This window comes from Glycine max, chromosome 19 (genome assembly GCF_000004515.6).
Source record: "Glycine max cultivar Williams 82 chromosome 19, Glycine_max_v4.0, whole genome shotgun sequence".
Lineage (NCBI taxonomy): Eukaryota > Viridiplantae > Streptophyta > Magnoliopsida > Fabales > Fabaceae > Glycine > Glycine max.
The window spans coordinates 28,027,811-28,046,756 of NC_038255.2; the positions used below are offsets into that span (position 1 = coordinate 28,027,811).

At 33.4% G+C, this 18,946-nt stretch overlaps 2 protein-coding genes across 4 annotated transcripts; both read left to right on the forward strand.

Annotated features, from left to right (window-relative positions):
* The first annotated feature begins 2,337 nt into the window (after positions 1 to 2,337).
* Positions 2,338 to 7,783, forward strand: LOC100802221 (ribulose-1,5 bisphosphate carboxylase/oxygenase large subunit N-methyltransferase, chloroplastic). 3 transcript variants are annotated; one of them, XR_005889838.1, is made up of 13 exons: positions 2,338 to 2,962; positions 3,234 to 3,309; positions 3,874 to 4,079; positions 4,224 to 4,310; positions 4,395 to 4,487; positions 5,422 to 5,576; positions 5,693 to 5,777; positions 5,861 to 5,947; positions 6,068 to 6,187; positions 6,477 to 6,578; positions 6,662 to 6,832; positions 6,933 to 6,985; positions 7,475 to 7,783. XR_005889838.1 is itself a non-coding variant. In XM_041012432.1 (12 exons), exons 1-11 carry the CDS (start codon positions 2,633 to 2,635, stop codon positions 6,827 to 6,829), a joined length of 1,509 nt encoding a protein of 502 aa, XP_040868366.1. In that variant the 5' UTR covers positions 2,357 to 2,632; the 3' UTR covers positions 6,830 to 6,832; positions 6,933 to 7,783. The 3 variants fall into 3 exon arrangements, 1 of the variants encoding a protein (XP_040868366.1); XR_005889837.1 differs by having other exon boundaries at positions 2,357 to 2,962; positions 6,933 to 7,041; XM_041012432.1 differs by having other exon boundaries at positions 2,357 to 2,962; positions 6,933 to 7,783.
* A 2,302-nt stretch (positions 7,784 to 10,085) lies between these two features.
* LOC100803087 (cytochrome c1-2, heme protein, mitochondrial) lies at positions 10,086 to 18,253 on the forward strand. The gene is made up of 8 exons (XM_003553822.5): positions 10,086 to 10,200; positions 11,402 to 11,469; positions 15,644 to 15,858; positions 16,436 to 16,715; positions 16,798 to 16,869; positions 17,373 to 17,489; positions 17,597 to 17,662; positions 17,744 to 18,253. The coding sequence occupies exons 2-8, from the start codon at positions 11,413 to 11,415 to the stop codon at positions 17,858 to 17,860; spliced, it is 924 nt and encodes a 307-aa protein (XP_003553870.1). The 5' UTR covers positions 10,086 to 10,200; positions 11,402 to 11,412; the 3' UTR covers positions 17,861 to 18,253.
* The last annotated feature ends 693 nt before the right edge of the window (positions 18,254 to 18,946 follow it).

The following is an 18,946-nucleotide window of genomic DNA, read 5'->3' on the forward strand; positions in this document are numbered from 1 at the left end:
ATTTGAATGTTCCATCTTATTAAAGAAACAACAAGAAGGAGAAAAGAATGCAAAGGGTCAGAACAAGAAGAAAGCTTACATAGCATAGGAAGAGAATGCTTCCAACACTTCAAGCGACTCAAGCAATGAAGAAGAAGAGAATATTTGTCTCATGGGAGACGGTGAAGTAGAAAGTGTTGTAAGTTCTTTTGATTTTGAAACTAAAATTGATATTAACTATGACCAGCTTTTAAATGCCTTTAATGAGATGCATGAAGATGCTAAAAAATTATCTCAAGCCAACAACTTTCTCAAGGGAAAGTTGAGATGGCATGTTGTTAAGATGGTAATTTGTAAAAAAAAGTTGTCTAAAAGTGAAAAATGAAGAACTAGAAAAGACATTAGGAAACTCTTGCATTGACAAGACTATCTCTACACCTACTCTCAATGTGAAATATGCAAGACATTACAATAAAAAAATGAGTCAAAAAACTAGTTAGGCTTTAGGACAAAAATTATTGTTTTTTAAAATAGGAAACTTTTTTTTTGTTTTGAAAATGGCTAAGAGTAGCCATGGATGGGGAAAGACATCCCAACTATGTTGTAGGGGTATCAAAATGGGCAACCCAACCCACACAGGTTGGTCCACCATCGGTTGAGATTTAAATCGGCTAAACCAGCCCGATTCACTTTTAAATGAACCATGAAAATACTAACCCGGCCCAGCCTATCACTGGTGGGTTAGGTGGGTTGACTCATCAAATTCTTTTTAGTAAAAAAAATATGAATAATAAAATTTAAAAAAATTAAAAATGTTTTTCTTTATTTTTTTAAGTGACATTTTTTTCAATCAAAGGCATTCCAATTGTTCAAATAAAATACAAATCATAGGCAAATGTATTAAATAATCATTCAAACATCCAATATAATCATGAAAATAATCATTCAAATGTCTCAATTCTCAAATGCATAAAATATAATTGAAAAGTCTTAAAACACCAAAGTCTTAAATAACAAAATAATGGGATTGGGTGAGTCAATTTTATTTTCAGTAGTTACTAGTTAGTAAATTAAATGATATAATTAATATTATATTTCTAAGTGAGTTAGGTGGGTCAACCCGACTCAGACCCGTCTAACCCGCAAATTAAGTAAGCCGGGTTGAATTTCTAAAAATATTGTGAAATTTTTCATTTTTTAGTCTGGCTTAATTCAAACTTGTGGTGAGTCAAGTTGACTCACGGGGTTCTAGTTCACTTTGACACTGTTGGCACTCCCTTCCCCACCACCCTCACCAAGCCAAAATATTATTAGAAAAAGATAGAAAGATAAAAACATGGGGAGACAATACCAAAATCCGCGGTAGAGTAGGTCAACAAAATCTATAGTTAGGTAAGCCTAACCTATTATTCTTCTTGTAGTAAGCTTTACAGGAATTAGGGACTGATTCCCACCAGGTAAAGGAAGGAACAGAAAAACCATGGTTAGCTAACTTATTTACACAAGAATTCCCTTCTCTACAAATATGAAAAACACGAAAGTTCATCTTAGAAACTAAATTCAAACAGTTGAGCCAACCATTTCTAAGACTCCAAGGGACAAGAGAGTGCTTTGAAAAGGCCTGCACCACTAGAGAAGAGTCACACTCACCCAAAAAGAATGCCAACCCTTCTACCAAGCCAGCTCAATGCAAAAGATCGCTCCCAAAGCTCAAAAACCAAGGCTCTAGAGGAGTCAATATTGTTATAAAAACTCCCAATAGCTCTCCCTAAGGGGGTGTTTGGTTTGACTATTTTCTGTTTTCATTTTCAGTAAAAATAGAAAATGGTGATGAAAATGTGTTTGGTTGAATTTTTAAAAACATTTTCAATGAAACTGAAAACAAGAAACAACCAGCAAATGAAAACAATAAAATTTTGTTTTCAATGTTTTCAGTTCAAATCAGAAACCTCATTTTGGATAAAATGAAAATGTAATGACAAAAAATGTAATTTTAAACAAATCTAAAAATACAAAAAATAAGAAGTTAACATATCATAAATTTGTTTTTATTTCTTAAAAACAGAAAATAAAAGGTCAAATCAAACATGTTTTCAGAATTCTAATCTTTTGAAAATAAAAACAGTTTTCAGAAAATGAAAACAGAAAATAAAAATACAAATCAAACACACTTTAAGTAATCCTAAAAAGACCTCTATAGTCGATAGGACCAAGATGACCTACGGTGGTGCCATCAAACAAAATTAAATGATTGAATTTTAAAATAAAAAGGTCAACATTATGAATTGACAAAAATTAAAAATTAAAAATTACATTTTAATCTTTTATAAAAAGAAACTTTGGACAACAGCATTAACCATTAACCAAATGGTGCAAAATTAGCCAAAACAACCCCCCAAGATTTTTGTTTCCCTCCAACCCAAATTCTATTTCCTTTTCACTCTCTTATCCTTCCCACACAGTACTGACAGAACTCAGAACCATACTCATTCGTTTCACTACAACACTCCAAAACCCCCAAACCAAAAATATCTCTTTAACCAAACCTCAACAACACACTTCTTTCTTCTTATTATAACTTGTTGCACCGTAACTGAAAATTGAAACCCTCTTTCGCAAAATTTCCCAATTTCGCGAAACCCTAACTAGCCCTATGGAACTCTCTCGTCTCTTCGTTTCCGACACGTGCTTCTTCTCCCCTCCGATTCGCTGCTCCCCTTCGCCGGCGCTGTCCACGTTTTTCGCCGTCAAGAACCGCCGGAGCAGGAGGAGGAGCAGCTTCTGTTCCGCCTCCAATCCCGACACCTTGGTCGCCGGCGGTGCCGCCGTCGTCGCTGGGGCCGGCGAGAAGCACGAGGAGGACTTGAAGTCTTGGATGCACAAACACGGCCTCCCTCCCTGCAAGGTTGTGCTGAAGGATAAACCTTGCCCCAATGATTCTCATAAACCTATACATTACGTCGCAGCAAGTCAAGATCTTCAGGTTCATTCTTATTTTTATTATTGTTATTGTCTGTGACTGTTTCTTGAGCAAATTTACATTGAGAGCATGTAGTGCTTTTGTAAATTCACATCACCAAGAACAGGTGTTAGTGTAATGCATTTCTATTTTCAAACAATTAAGGGGAATCAGGGGGTTATTTATTAGGAATAGAAAATCCAGGATTATCGTGTGAATTTCGAAGAAACTACATGAATGTTGGTGTATTTTGTACTTGTATCTTTGATGGGGTTTTGTGATGTTTTACTTGCAGGTTGGCGATGTTGCATTCTCCGTTCCTAATTCCTTGGTGGTTACGCTGGAGAGGGTGCTGGGAAACGAGACTGTTGGTAATTGTGAAATGATTTTTATTCTTTGGTCTTGAATTGTCTTCTTATGCTTCTTTCCGTTACAATTGAATGCAAGTTATTGCATATATTTTAACATTTTTTAACTAATTTGCAAACAAGTGAGGGTGAACCGTGACGTGATAGTAAGGTTGTTGTCTTGGGACTACTTTTTTTTTTTTTTTTGAAAGGCTTGTCTTGGGACTACTTGGTGGGAGCCTAAAGCATTTGCTCATCCTTTTTAATTTGCTAATAAGTGATGGAAATTGAAATAGCTTGAAAGTGAAAATACATTTAATATTTTTTTTCTCCTTTGATTAAAATAGCTTGAAAGTGCTACAAAACATGTATATTAGTCATGGAAGTGAATACCGCAAACACCTAATCTTGAATTCTTTCATTTGATGGACAATGGAAAGGGTGGTTTGTGTCCTTTTCCCCACTTGTTTGTAGCAATTGATTTATGTGTCACTGTGCTGTGTAATAAAAGCTAGCTGTATTATGGATTGTAGGTGTATTGAAGCGTTGAAATTTTAATTTATACTTTGTTCGTTATCCTTATTTCAGCTGAGCTATTGACTACAAATAAATTGTCCGAATTGGCGTGCTTGGCATTGTATCTGATGTATGAGAAAAAGCAGGGGAAGAAATCTTTCTGGTATCCGTACATCAGGGAGCTTGATCGCCAACGAGGTAGGGGCCAACTGTCTGTGGAATCACCTCTTCTATGGTTAAAATCTGAGCTGGATTACCTGTCAGGAAGTCCAATTAAGGTATTCCCCTTCTCTCCTGATTAATGACGAATACTATTATACTATATCCATTGTACTGATGAACAGAAATATTAGGTTGGTGTTGGTCTAATGCTTGATATTTTCCAAATATAACCTGACTAAATTCTGATGTCCGTTACTTAGGATGAAGTTATTCAAAGGGAAGAAGCAATAAGAAAAGAGTATAATGAACTTGACACAGTCTGGTTTATGGCAGGTTCTCTATTTCAGGTAATAAAATTTCCCCGAACAAGTTCAGTAGTTATGTACATTTTGAGATTTAGTGCTTACATTATTTGCATAAATATAATGCAGCAATATCCATATGACATTCCTACTGAGGCCTTTTCATTTGAGATTTTCAAACAAGCCTTTGCTGCTATTCAGTCTTGTGTGGTGCATTTACAGGTAAAGTTTCCTTGTTATCCGATACAGAACTATACAGTTAGTTAAGTATGCAATAAAAAAAACTCTGAACTAAATAGTGGCTGACCAATCTTGTAAGTCTATTTTGGTTCAACTCTAATGAGGTTGCTACATTTGTCCATGAAATTGAATTACCTTAATTTGAAATGTTGTAATCTTGCTTGATACTATTAAATATCAGGCCAAAGAGCTTTACTTATTGATCTAATTTGTAGATATATTTTAATTTTTATTGATTGTTGGATTTGTCAGATGAAGTGGTGATAATTTATAAATTTAGATAGAAAACTTTTCTACTGTTACTACTGAGTGTGTATGAGTTTCAGCATGCATGTATACTATTATTGATCTTATTTTTCACTTTTGCATTATGTAGTAATTTCCTTGCACTCGTTCGATAGTTGCCATTACATTTCATGATTTATCTTTAACACTACCTTTGTCCCTATATGTAATAGACTTTTTGTAACTTGCTTGTCCCTTTCATAAGAATCTTTTAAAATTGTCTTGAGTATTGATAAGATAAAGTCATTCTCTCTTATGAGGATCGGAGAGAATGATTAACACACATTAATTAATTAGGTGAAAATAGTGAGATGATGAGTCCTAGTAATTTTAAGGGTAATTTTGAAAAAATAATACAAATTGTTAACAAATTTAATGCCACTAACTAAATCAACTAACTTTCTTAATGTGTAAATTAGTTAAAAGAGTCTTACATTTTGGGACGGAGGGAGTATTACATTCTAGACTTCTGATTGATTGATTTAGTGTTCTGCTTCTTTCATTTTGTATGGGAGCGTGCATTGCTCTTCTTCTGTCTGGATATCTACTGTTTGCCTTATAAATGCATGTATTACTTCCCCTCTCTTTCTGCAAGGTGTGCAAATTGACTGCTTGTCCTTTTTGAAATCAGAAAGTTAGTTTAGCTCGGAGATTTGCTTTAGTTCCCCTGGGACCTCCTTTACTGTCCTACCAAAGCAACTGCAAGGCAATGCTAACTGCTGTTGATGGCGCTGTTGAGCTTGCAGTTGATCGCCCGTATAAAGCCGGGGACCCAATTGTTGTGTGGTATGATACGTACTTCATTTGATTGCATGTAATTTGGAAAAAAAGACATGGTTTGGCAATGACTTTGTTTCTTTATTACGAGCTTCATTATAAGATTTACAGTTGGTCATTGTCAGGTGTGGCCCTCAACCTAACTCAAAGTTGCTTATAAACTATGGTTTTGTTGATGAAAATAATTCCAATGATCGTCTTATAGTTGAGGTAAATGTTGGACATTTACTTTGTTTTATTCAGTATTTTGTTGTTTAAATTCAAATTTAACCTCGATGATACAACTGTCCCAGGCAGCTTTAAATACTGAAGATCCACAATATCAAGATAAAAGAATGGTGGCTCAAAGAAATGGAAAGTTATCAGTTCAAGTTTTTCATGTATCAATACTGAACCTACTGCTGTTTATTTTTATTTTTTTTAATAAGCACTGAACCTACTGTTGTTGAAGGTTATTTAGTGAATTTTCTCATTAATTCCTTAATTCAACCTTTGTGCAGGTATATGCTGGGAAGGAAAGGGAAGCTGTCTTAGATATGCTTCGTTATATGCGTTTGGGCTATGTTTCAGATCCTTCTGAGATGGAATCTGTCATCTCCTCTCAAGGTCCAGTTTGTCCTGTAAGTTTGTTTCATCCAGTGCCTTCATTATTTGAATTTGAAGAATTATAAGACTGCTGTGGTCACATCCAGCATCTGTACTGGATACAAGTAAAATAAGTTCTCCTGATGTCCTATCCATTTACCTCTTTCATATATTGATTTCATGAATTGAGGGTATGATCTTGGAAGTACTATGATAAATTAAAACAAGATTTTATTCCCCTTTTATAAAAAGAAATATTCTTATATAATTAAATGGAGAGTATATCTTTCGATTTGAAAAGTCGACTCCATTCATACATTATAGGTAAGCCCTTGTATGGAACGGGCTGCGTTGGATCAGTTGGCTGATTATTTCAAGGCACGGCTGGCTGGCTACCCTACAACATTGGCTGAAGATGAATCTATGGTACTGTTTGCTTGAATTAGAAGTTGATTCAATGTAATGTATGACTTGTCAACTTTTCATTGATAGTTTATGCATTTCTGTAGCTGACAGATGATAATCTGAATCCAAAGAAGCGAGTTGCTACCCAATATGTTAGGCTGGAAAAGAAAATGCTCCATGCCTGTTTGCAGGCAACCACCGACTTCATTAACCAGCTTCCAGACCACACTATATCTCCATGCCCCGCTCCCTATGCACCTTTATTGAAATGAAAGGTTCAACCCTCTCTCTGCTTTTAAACAGCATCACCGTGTTTTTAATGAATTGGAAATTTCTGCAGTGAAGTTCCTTAATTTTTGTCCCTCTACTTTGTAGGAACTGGAAATGTATGTAGTCTGAACTGTACAAATATGGATTTGATGAACCAGGTCAGTCAAATTATATATTCTTGATATGCATCCAATTAGAAATCCCCTGAATTAAGGTAATTTGTGGTTTATCCTCTTCAGCTTTGGTTTATATGTGAATGTAGGACTTTAGGATTGGATAAAGATACTCAATTCTTTAAACTTCTCACTGTGTGAAAAACACCCTTTGTTAGCAAACCATTAAATGTCAGCTGAGTTGTAAGACAATAATTTCTTTGAAATAAAAAAAATAAAGTTAGGAAAGAGATAATCTTGCATTATCCATTTTTTAAAATAAAATAAAATGCTTGTGCTGTGTTGATTGGTAGTTAGTGTTTCATGATTGTTCTTTTCTCACATTTCTAACTGCTTTAGTAGATGCTTATGCATTATAATAGGAGAGTGACAATTCCCTGTATCTGAAAGAAAGAACAGTGCATGAAGTTTGATTTTGAAAAACCATGATGCATAGAATAAAGTAATTTCTGAATACTATGACGGATTTCGTAGGTCAATTACAAATGCATATAGTTGAATCACGGCTCATTGAACAATGATGCAAGAGTTCCGGATTTAAAAGGTTATGGGTCTGCCTTTCCCCCTGAAGATAAAATCTCAATCCGAGTGTTTTCTGCATGCCCCCTTCAGGTAGGCGTGTCGCTTCATTCCCTAGGTAGGACTTAGGAGGAAAGGAACCATCATTTGAGCAAATTTTTGTGTCTTACTGTAATTGTACCGACGATTCGAAATTTGAGTGTTGGAATGATACTCAACTTTGTAAATGGAAACCTGAATCCCAAATCCTAATTCAATTGTGCATATATAGTTCCATGAATTATATTGATCCGTTTTTTTTTTTTAATTTTATTTCGTCAACCCATCTGATAGTTTACTTTAAAGAGTATTGGAAAAATGTTGAGTGTCACAAGTTTTTTTCTATTTTTTGCTGACTTCACAAAAGTTATAGGAGTATTTATTTTTGTTTATTTTTGTAACGAAGAATGAAGTATATTGATCCGTTTTTTTTTAAATTTGTTTCGTCAACCCATCTGATAGTTTACTTTAAAGAGTATTGGAAAAATGTTGAGTGTCACAAGTTTTTTTCTTTTTTTTGCTGACTTCACCAAAGTTATAGGAGTATTTATTTTTGTTTATTTTTGTAACGAAGAATGAAGTAATAGTATTTATTTTAGTATTTGCTATAATAAATTATTTTATCTATTTTCCTTTAGTATCTTTTTTGTATAAGTTATTGTGGTTTGAATCAAAGTTTTGGCTTTATAAAAACAAATAAAAAATGAGACCAAAAAATTCGTTTAAATCTCTTTTTTTTATATATAAATTTTTGGTTCAGTATTTTTCAGTAAATGACATCTAATTTCCACATTAATGATCAAGCAGTAGGTAAATTAGAAAAAAATGTTTTCAAAGAATAAAGATCCAAAAATAGAATTTTCATATTAACTAATTAGGAAAAAGTTCTATGGTGGGAAGCCTAAAAAGAGGAATCAAACATTATTGCAGATTTAGAATGACAGAGGATGTTGAAAAAAACTAAAATCCCTTCCAGCTAAACAAGTATATTGTCTGACCTCATAATCATTGTCACAAAAATAATATCATACACGAGCCCAATACAAAACACGGGTAAAAAATACTTACAAAAGGGATAATTCATGTTTAGTCTTCAAGGGACATTCATTTACTTTAACAAAATACAAAATCATATCAATACCTGAAAAATATTAAAGACATCAAAACAATCAATATTTTCAAACACATCAAGTTCCTCTCTGTTTTCTTCATTCATATTAACTTTTTCAGACATTATGATGTTATATATCTACTGATCTTCGTCCATCTTAACAAAACATTTAAAAAAATTCAATGACAAACTAACGACACCATACATAATTCTAATTACTTATAAATAAATTTATTTATTTTAAAAAACTTCCATGTTAATTTTTTTATGTCTTCTAGACTACATAAGTATGTCGCAATTTAAATAAATATATTTTTTAATATATACTATCACACAATTTTATTATTATTTTTACTACATTTAATAATACAATACATTGAAATTGATAAGCATATATATTAAAATTTAGACTTGCATAAACTAATATACGACATAATGTTATTATTATTTTACTTGCATAAAGTAGTTAATGTAATAATATTTGCACAAATATTATAAAGGTTTAATTACTCATCTGGTCCTTGCTACAAAAAAATATCAACTCTTTTTTTATTACCTTTTAGTACTTGCTAAAAAAAATAAATATATATGCTACAAATTAGTTAAAAATTATCAACTCTTTTTTTATTATAAATTATCTTGCGATAAATTACTTATGAATTACTTGCCAATATTTTTGCGGTTAATTGTAATTCATAATATCAATCATATTTTGATGGTAAGAACTAAAAAAGAATCAAAATATAAACTATAGAATTAAAAAGACCACTTTCAAATTATAAAGACTAAAAATAATTAAAATGAAAATTATAAGGACTAGAAAAACCAATTTTAAGCTAAAAAGAACTAAAATTATGAAATTATAAGGAGCAAATGAGTAATTAAAAATATTATAAAAAACATAACTAAATTTATAAAAAAAAACACTAAAATAATTTTTTAAATTATTATTAGGTTATACAAATTGCCAATCCGTATAAATTATATGGATTAACAATCCTTACGAAGCATACAGAATGTTAATCCGTAAGTTTTATACAGATTGTCAATCTATAAGATTCATACGGATTGTGAATCCATATGTTTATTACCAAACAAATTAACTCGCAACACACAAAAAAACTTACCTCCATCGTTGTACCGGGACACCCACCATGATGATAACCACGTGCTGCCAATGACCACCGCCACCTCGATCAAACCACCCACAACAACCAGGACCTCGGCCAGAAAGAGAAAGCTCATCTTGGTGAATGAAGAAAAAATAAAACCAACACACAAAGAAGAAGAACTTAACAGGGGTAGTGTTGGAAATTTAATAAAAATTGTTGGGTGTAGAAGAAATCTACACGGTGCAGGAAGAAAAGGCCCTAAGAAGGCCCAAGAGCCCAGAGCGATTCTCGTGGCTGCAACAATAGAAGCGTTTATGTTGTGTCCCAAATCTTCCTCTTGTTTCTGCAGCTTCTCTGTCTCTTTTCTTCACTTTCTCCTTATTCTTCATTAGATCCTCAGTGGGATCGACCCTCATTTCGTAAGTTCCTTTTTCCCCTTTTCATTTTTTTGTTGTTGTTATTTTTTCAATGTTAAACTATTACTGCGACACGGATCTGTGACTCGCTTCTTAATTACGGGGTTTTCAATCTTCAATATTCATCTCTGTGTACCTATTTGCACGTGTACCAATTTCGCATCTATTTTCTCTCTGTTTCTTCCCATTTGGGCGCACGAAGCTTCATTTTCTGGATTCAACTGAGGTTCTTTATTTTATCTTGCTGTAGAAAAATTTATCTGCCCTATTGAGATTTCATTTGAATGTGTTGGCGATGTGGGCTTTTGATGTTGCTGCATTTTCTGTTTGTCACTCTTTTTTTCTTTTTTTAATTTGAGTGTGTGGTAGTTGTTGCTGAAAATGCCTGCAAATACACAATTTATTACATTTTTTTTTGTATTTTGGATGTAATAAATGTGTTCTCTCCCAATAAAAAGCTTTCCACATTTAATTGTTTAAAATCAGCACTAAGAAGTTATGTACACAAAACCATTGAACTTATTGTGTGTTTTAAGATTATTCTCTCTGACTTTGTTTGCATACTTGTGCTTTTGTCTATTGGTTCCAAGTTCTTGTTGTCAATGTGTTACATCAAGTATTAGGTTACATCAAGAATTAGACTCTGGCTATTTATAGATTGTGTAAAGCCTTGTTTGGATAAACTTCTCCATAAATACTATTAGGAGAAGAAAATAAGAAGTTAAAATGAATTATGTTTCTATCATGAATTAAAATCAACTTGTGTGACTGTACTTCAACTTTTATAGAAGCTCTCTTATCTAACTACTCCAAAAGTTGATATGCATAATTTGATTTTGACTTATGGGAGAAACTTAATTCATTTACCTTATTATTTTTTTTAACTCCTATAAGTGCTTATGAAGAAGTTTATTCAAACAGGGGAAAAAGTGATTTTCTTGATAAATCATCTTACCATAATCTAAATTCTAAAATATAAAACTTGCTAGCATTTTTTTTTTTGGCAATTTTCATTTTTGGGTTCAGTTTTCATGTTTCGTCATTGTAGAAACAGTTGGTAACTTTTACTTATCTCTATTCTCACTTATTTGGTGATGCTGTCTTTCTCATTGTTGTTGTGCTTATTTGTAGAATATTATCTATGATACTTGGTTGGAGGTATTTATTTACTTTTCTGTAATTTATTTTATATGAATGATTGCAGTGTGAACTGAGATGGCTGGAGGTGTTATTCGGCAGTTATTTAGGAGGAAACTCCAATCTCATTCTCCTGTAAGCTTTAGCCCCTCTCTTCATGGCAAGTTTATTTGTTTTGGAATATTTACTTTTCTGATCCTTGTTGCATGAGACTTAAATTGGAGACCCTTAGACCAAAAGTTGGGGGTTGAGAAAAGAAAAAATTGTTCTACAAATTTGAGGCATAGGGAGCACTAGTATTTCTGGAAGATGTTAGTTGTTAGATTAATGTGACAATACTATTGAGAAAAATTATCTACATCATCATATAATTGCTGCTAATTTGCAAAAGATTTATCAATTTCTTTTTAGAGTAACTGAATAGATTGCAGCATAGCTTGATTATGCATAGTTGAATACAAAGAATTCGAACATGCCAATCTTTGGAATAGTTACTTTTCTGGTCCCTGCAGCAACAGACTTAAATGGAGACCATTAGACAGAAAGTTGGTGGTTGGGAAAAGAAAAAAGAAATTGTTATATGAATATGAAGCATAGGGAACATTAGTTTTTCTATGTTAGAGCTGATCATTTATCTTTACTTATAATTGTTTATTTGAGCAATATTGTTTGATGTTAGATTAATGTGGCGATTCTGTTAATCTCTTTTTTTTTTTTATCTAGATCATCATATCGTTGCTGCTAATGTGTAAAAGATTTATCAATTTTGTTTAAGTCATAGATAGAATGGACTGCACCATATTTATTACATCGAACATGCCAATCTTTAGTTGAAGCTAAAATGTTTGTAGTTGACAAACTTGCAGATCTTTCTAAGTCTTAAATGAGCATTTGAAGATGGACAAAGATAAATTTTAAAAAGAAAAGAAAAAAAACTCTTGCAATGTGCTAACTGATGATATGCAGCATCAACAATGATTAAGCCAACCAGTAGGTGGGTTTGGTTGGCTGCATGGGTCGTTAGGTTCTATCAAAACCTAATTTAATGTTAATTCATTTGTAGTAAAGTGAGGTTGAGCCCTAATGCAACAGTAAAGTTTCCCTGTGACCCGATGGTCACTGGCTTTGAATCTGGAAATTGCCTCTTTGCATATGCAAGAGGAAGGCTGCGTACAGTGATCCTTCCCCATACTTTTGCAAAGTGAGGAGCCAGGGTATGCTAGTTTTTTTCATTTGTAGTAAAGTCTTTTTTATTTTAAATAATCTGACTATGTTCCATTTTTCTTAAAAAGCCTCCATTGGTCTTGTGACCAAACCACCTTATGTGAGTTTTTGTCATCTCCTCAATAAGTGTTACATGATCTTTTAATTAGTTATATTGTTTCAAATCCTACATTTTCTTCTATCTTCTGTCATCTTCCTGAGCATTCTCATATTCACTAACAAGGTTTTCTAACTCGAGAGTTATAATCCCACAGAATATTTGTAATGTGACTTATAAATGGTAAGTGTTTACCACATAAAAATAAGGTAAAACAGTTATCCATAATGTTTATCAAAACTCCATCAACTATAGTTGTATTATGTTTTGCAACATAGAATGCTCCCTAGAAGGAAATAATGATGCTCATCCAAAAAATATCCCTTGTCAAAGCACAATACCTTAGTCCATATCCTCTCACCTCCAATATCTTACTCAGTTTATGTATGCAGTATGTACTCCTTTTATGTTTTAATAACAAATGAAAAGAACAGAGGAACAGCCGTGCAGTGGATTGAAATAACAGAACAAGAACAGAACTCGAGTTTGAAACAGAACTTAACTTTGATTTCTCTCCATCATGTTGTGCAAAACCAAAACCCTCTATTTTCCAAATGTTGTCACTCCTTAATGATGAATGTTGGGTTTACAGACATCTTCGCAGCATAAAAGACAATGGGTTTATGTCTTGATATGCTGGGTTCACAATGCTGGACTTGATGGAAACTAAACTCCATGCAGTGTCTGAGCTTTGAATGATTTGCAGAAAACAGATGTGGATGAGACTTTTGATCAATTCGTGTGATTGAGCTCTCCAAATTTAATGCTTGACATTTTCTTTAGCTACAATATTGCATGTAATGTGTAGTAAATGAGCACTCAAATCAACGTTGTTTTGGGTCAATTGGGGGCATATATAACATTTTTTTTTTACTTGAATCACTGAGTCACTTCTTAACTTGTGAGTTTATTTGAATTTAACATTAGTCTATATTTCCTTTTGTCCTCTAAAAAAGAATATGTGAAAATCCCTTTGTTTCCTTTTGAATCTTCAATGAAATCAATAGATATATAGCCTCCTTTTTCTCTTTTTTGAAGACTGATATATAACCTCCTTGATTGATCTCCTTGGCATAAAAATAAAGTTGGCTCTCTAGTACACTCTGTTGGCCTAATTTACTCTCATTCTCTACCAAGGGAGGACGAGCCTTGGGCAGCGGTAAAGTTGTGCCTTGATAACCGGTTGGTCATGGGTTTGAAAGTAAAAACAGTCTCTTTGCATATGAAAGGTTAAGACTGAGTACAATAATCCCCGCTCATACCTTCTCATAGCGAGTATCCTTCTGGTGTTGGGTACATTAGTTTTTTTAATATTCTCCACCAAAGATTTAACATCAAAACATCTCAGTTGCGATGGTCACCACAACCTCCGAACCATGTCACCCCCTGATTCGTAACTCTACATTGTGATCATGACTGCAATTGCAATTTAAAACTTTGTTCTTTACCGTAGTCTTATTGTGAGGTTGACTTGTGTAGTTTGCACAATTTTGTACATCCCCTTTTATTCTTATAAATGGGTATGAGGTATCAAATTGTTCCTGTTCGGCTAATCTAGCAATTCTTGATCTCATTGTCTCATTGAACAAGTTAGTAAGCCATGTTATACCCTCCCCCCTTAAAAACTTCAAGTTTGAATAAGAATATTATCTGGTTGTTTTATCATTGTCTATCTTTCTCTAGCCCTTTCTTTTCCTGAAATTCTTGAATTCTATGTAAAATGTATAATTTTGACTATGTTCTTTAGTGAATAGTGATTAAACTCTCTATATGTTATTGTTGCATGCCCTTCATTGAGCAGCTTGTAGAAATAAGTCATCCATTTTTTCATGGTATCTTGCATAATTTTACCAAAGCTTTTTATGCCTTCTCTTCTTTTTTAATGAGATTCACTTGACCTACTTTTTGCCTTTGCTGTGCTTCTTGTCCTTCCAAACCTTGCATAGCTGATTGCCTAATGCCAGGTCCTTGCAAAAGAGAATTATTATGTTATGCTGATAGTGTCTAATATATACCTTCATCCAATTTTTAATGTCATGGGTCAAGAATGAGATTGCACTAAAACTGATGTTTCTGAAATTTAGACTGGTGTTTTTTTTCTACTTTTAGAAATCTCCCTAGCATTAGTGTTGCATTGCATGTCTTAACCATTGTCACCAGTTTGTCTTGGTGTAGCTTTTTTACAAGCATATCATACTTTTGCAATTTCATTTTGCTTAATATTTTATACCTTAAGCTTTAAAGACTCTTGAATTTAAATTGTTTCCAACTCACTGTTAAACAACTACTGAATTCAAAATTATATTACGAGTTTATTTATTTATTTATTTTGAAAGGCATATTATGAGTTTATACTTCATCCATATGTTAATGCAAAAGTTTTTACACTATTGGTAAACACTAAACAAGAAAAGTGCATTTATTGTAGCAATTAAGATTTTTCATTTACAGGAAACTCTTAACTGTTCAGGTGGCATCACATGACATTGGCACTATCAGTCAATCAGAATTAAATCCCAATTGCATGCAATATGACATCCAATTATGTTAGTTCTCATCAATTATATTTTATGATATAAAGAATACTTATCTTAGAAGTACTTTGGATGGACTTGTCCATGTCCTAGCTATAATTCCTCCCTCTTAATAGAACTGCTGTGGACTTGGGTCCAAATAAGTAATAATCAATTCATATGCAAGATTATACAAATATCGATTATGAATTTAAATCTCTAGATCTTTTGTTATGTTGCTTATATTTCATTTCATTTGAGTTTCTCTCTCTCTCTCCGCCCCCCCTCTCTCACTCTCTCTCTTTCACACACACTCACAAACACACACACACATAATGTGCATGATGTGTCTGGTGTCTGCATCTGAGTTTGTGTTTTTATGTTGTGCATCACATAATTTTTTCGACTTCATAGCATTGTGCCTTCCATGGTACAATTGTGTTGTTTACTAATAGCTACTTTATACTTGTTGCAGAATTCTTCTTTTAAGTCATCCATTATCACAAAGAAAGATGGTGCTGACTCTACTGGCAGCAACTCCTTAAGAGTGCTTGCTTTTGTTGGAGCTGGTGTGTCAGGGTTTTTAGGTTTTGCAACAACAGCATTTGCTGATGAAGCTGAGCATGGCCTGGCATGTCCAAGCTATCCATGGCCTCACAAGGGCATCCTTAGTTCATATGATCATGCTTCGTGAGTTTGACCTGAAATTTCTCTACATTTTCCTTTCTATTTTCTTGCTCAACAATATGATTTGTGAAGTTAGCAACCATGTTTTGTCAAACTAGTCCCTGTTGAATTTTAAAGGTGAATTACAAGTAGTTATTAATTATAGGTACTTGCTTATTTTCCTTTTCTTTTGTCATATTGTCCTTATTTTCATTTTTCTGACCCTTGGATCAGTCATTCAATCTTCCTCTCGCCTTGGCATTTCATGTCTTTTACACGTGATCTCACATGCTATAAAATAAATCTTGTCTGTGTATATTAATAATATTTATCATGAATTATTTTATCTAAAAAATATCATACAATGATTGTTAGAATGTAATTTTCTAAAAGAAATAGTTGCAATTCCAAATTCTGTAATAAAGTATCCCTTCCTTTTTCTTTTAGGGAAATTTTCTGGGCCTGGATTTATAATATTGTGAACCTGCATTCTGCTCTATGCCACCATCATATGGTCAAATTAATTTTGTTTTTTACATGAATGCTATATAACTATTTATACTAATTGAGGTCTTACAGTTAACTGATTTTGAATGAGCAGGATTCGTCGTGGTCATCAAGTTTATCAAGAAGTCTGTGCTTCTTGTCATTCTATGTCTTTGATATCATACCGTGATTTGGTTGGTGTTGCTTATACAGAAGAAGAGGTAAAGGCTATGGCAGCTGAGATTGAGGTGGTTGATGGCCCTAATGATGAGGGCGAGATGTTTACACGCCCTGGTAAACTCAGTGATCGCTTTCCCCAGCCATATGCAAATGAAGCAGCAGCTAGGTTTGCTAATGGAGGAGCCTATCCTCCAGATCTAAGTCTTGTTACCAAAGTAATGACTGTAGTCTGCTAGTAATGTTTTTAGATTTTCTATTGCTTTTATATCGGAAATAATTTTACCCTTAATATTTCAGGCTCGCCACAATGGTCAGAACTATGTGTTTTCCCTTCTAACCGGTTATCGTGACCCTCCTGCTGGTGTTTCGGTAAATTTTGCTCTATTAACATTTTAAATAATTATGCTTATTGCTGTAACTTTTGCACATTCTACTAAAGTTGTCTTATATGGAAAATTGCTAGACTACGTGATGGGTGATGGTTTAGAACCAAAACAAGCCATTTTGTAAAATCTGTTGTGTGGCTTTGAAATTTGTACAAACACAGTCAATAATGGTCAAATAATAATATCTCAAATATGGTGGGTTGGGGATTGTTAAGAGCCTTAACAATGCATGAATTTTTGGCACATAATTTTCTTACTAAATTTGATGTAAGGTCATTCCTAGGTGAAACAGAGTTCCTTAGTTTTTTAACATCATTGTTTCTTTGTTCCTATATGTGACTCCAGTTATCAGTCATGCTTCTATATAGATATTAACAAAGGGTGATGAACTTAATTATACTTTCTCAACTTTCTAATTCTCAACAAATCTAAATATATTGCACTTAAAGTGAAAATTTCGATTGTTTTTTTTTAAAAAAAATGTAGATTAGAGAAGGACTGCACTATAATCCTTATTTTCCTGGTGGGGCTATTGCTATGCCTAAAATGCTTAATGATGGCGCTGTTGAATATGAAGATGGTACCCCTGCTACAGAATCTCAGGTACCTTTATTTGTTGAGGAGTGGTTTCAGTAAATCTCATGACATTGATTATCTATGAACTTCGGAAAAATTATGCAAAATATATTTTTGGTTACTTTTTGCTACAGATGGGTAAAGATATTGTATCATTCCTGACTTGGGCTGCGGAACCTGAGATGGAAGAGAGAAAACTGGTTTGTTTCCTTTATTATCCTTTTTCCACCAGATCAATAAAGAAATTCTTTATTTTCTAAGGACATTGCTACCATATGCAGATGGGATTCAAATGGATATTTGTTCTATCACTGGCATTACTTCAAGCTGCCTATTACCGTCGCCTTCGGTGGTCCGTTCTAAAGTCTCGCAAGCTGGTTCTTGATGTTGTCAACTAGCTGCCTTCCGGTTTCATTTCATTTTTCACATCAGGAAATATTATTGTTGGCAATAATTTTGTCAGATGCTAAGGTTGTCTCATCATGTCAATTTTGTTGATGGAGTAACTGAAGCATGTTCTATTTTTGTTTGAGATAGAAATAAAGCTGCTCCGTTTATGTGAGATATAGTTACACTTTTTCTTCCTTCTCAGACCTATGTATTGTTACATTCTCCAGGATCCTCGTACTCTTATTTTTTTCCCCTCAATCTAGATTGTTCGGTAATTGACCTGTGATTGGGGTTTATTTTGGTTATCTTATAAGAAAAAGAGGGTAATTGACCTGTGATTGGGGTTTATTTTGGTTACCTTATAATAAAAAGAGACTAGGCCTAAAGGTTCCTTTTGGAAATTCGAAACAAGGTTCATTTTTACATCATTGCTTTGTTGATACTCGTGGCTCAATATCTTAAGGATACCTTTATTTAGTAAGGTGGTTTATGTTTTTTGGTTATAGTCGTTCTACTCGTTTTCTGATTTCTAACAAACACTCGTAGATGCCAACTTTAATAAGAATGCAAGATATTCAAAGGTATATTATAAAACAGAAGATGTTTGGAGTCTTCGTGATTACATGATATTATCTTGATAATTGTGTACATCAAATTTTATAGATGATTTAGACATTTATAAATATATAATCTAATAGTACCAGTGCAGTCTGCTTGGACCACCTGAGTGCCAATGCTGCTATCTGTTTCCTATCAGTTAAGGACTAAACAGAGAAGCAGCAGTAAAAACTACTCCATCTTGGTCTCTATAAATCACACCAAAACCCGATCCCACATTCTTAAGCGGAGGCATCAAAATTGACCTTGACAACACCAACAGCTGGTTTTAATCATCGAATATTGAAGGCTGGATGGGATTGTTTCAATTGAAATTCTTCCAATTTAAGAGCATTTGCTTTGTCTAAAATCATCCAATGAGGGAATTTTCTTTAATCCATTGATTTAGACAGAACCAGATAGTCCACAGAAAGCTCACATTCTGCCAATAAATTCCAAATCCCCTATCTGTAAGCATGATTCAAACCAGTTCAAAA

Bases quoted from the DNA above. Each gene is read 5' to 3' on its own strand.
- LOC100803087 (XM_003553822.5), top strand. From the start codon at position 11,413: ATGGCTGGAGGTGTTATTCGGCAGTTATTTAGGAGGAAACTCCAATCT. The intron at 11,470-15,643 runs GTAAGCTTTAGC...TACTTGTTGCAG, and splicing joins AACTCCAATCTCATTCTCCT to AATTCTTCTTTTAAGTCATC. The intron at 16,870-17,372 runs GTAAATTTTGCT...AAAAAAATGTAG, and splicing joins ACCCTCCTGCTGGTGTTTCG to ATTAGAGAAGGACTGCACTA.
- LOC100802221 (XM_041012432.1), top strand. From the start codon at position 2,633: ATGGAACTCTCTCGTCTCTTCGTTTCCGACACGTGCTTCTTCTCCCCT. The intron at 2,963-3,233 runs GTTCATTCTTAT...TTTTACTTGCAG, and splicing joins CAGCAAGTCAAGATCTTCAG to GTTGGCGATGTTGCATTCTC. The intron at 4,311-4,394 runs GTAATAAAATTT...AATATAATGCAG, and splicing joins TGGCAGGTTCTCTATTTCAG to CAATATCCATATGACATTCC.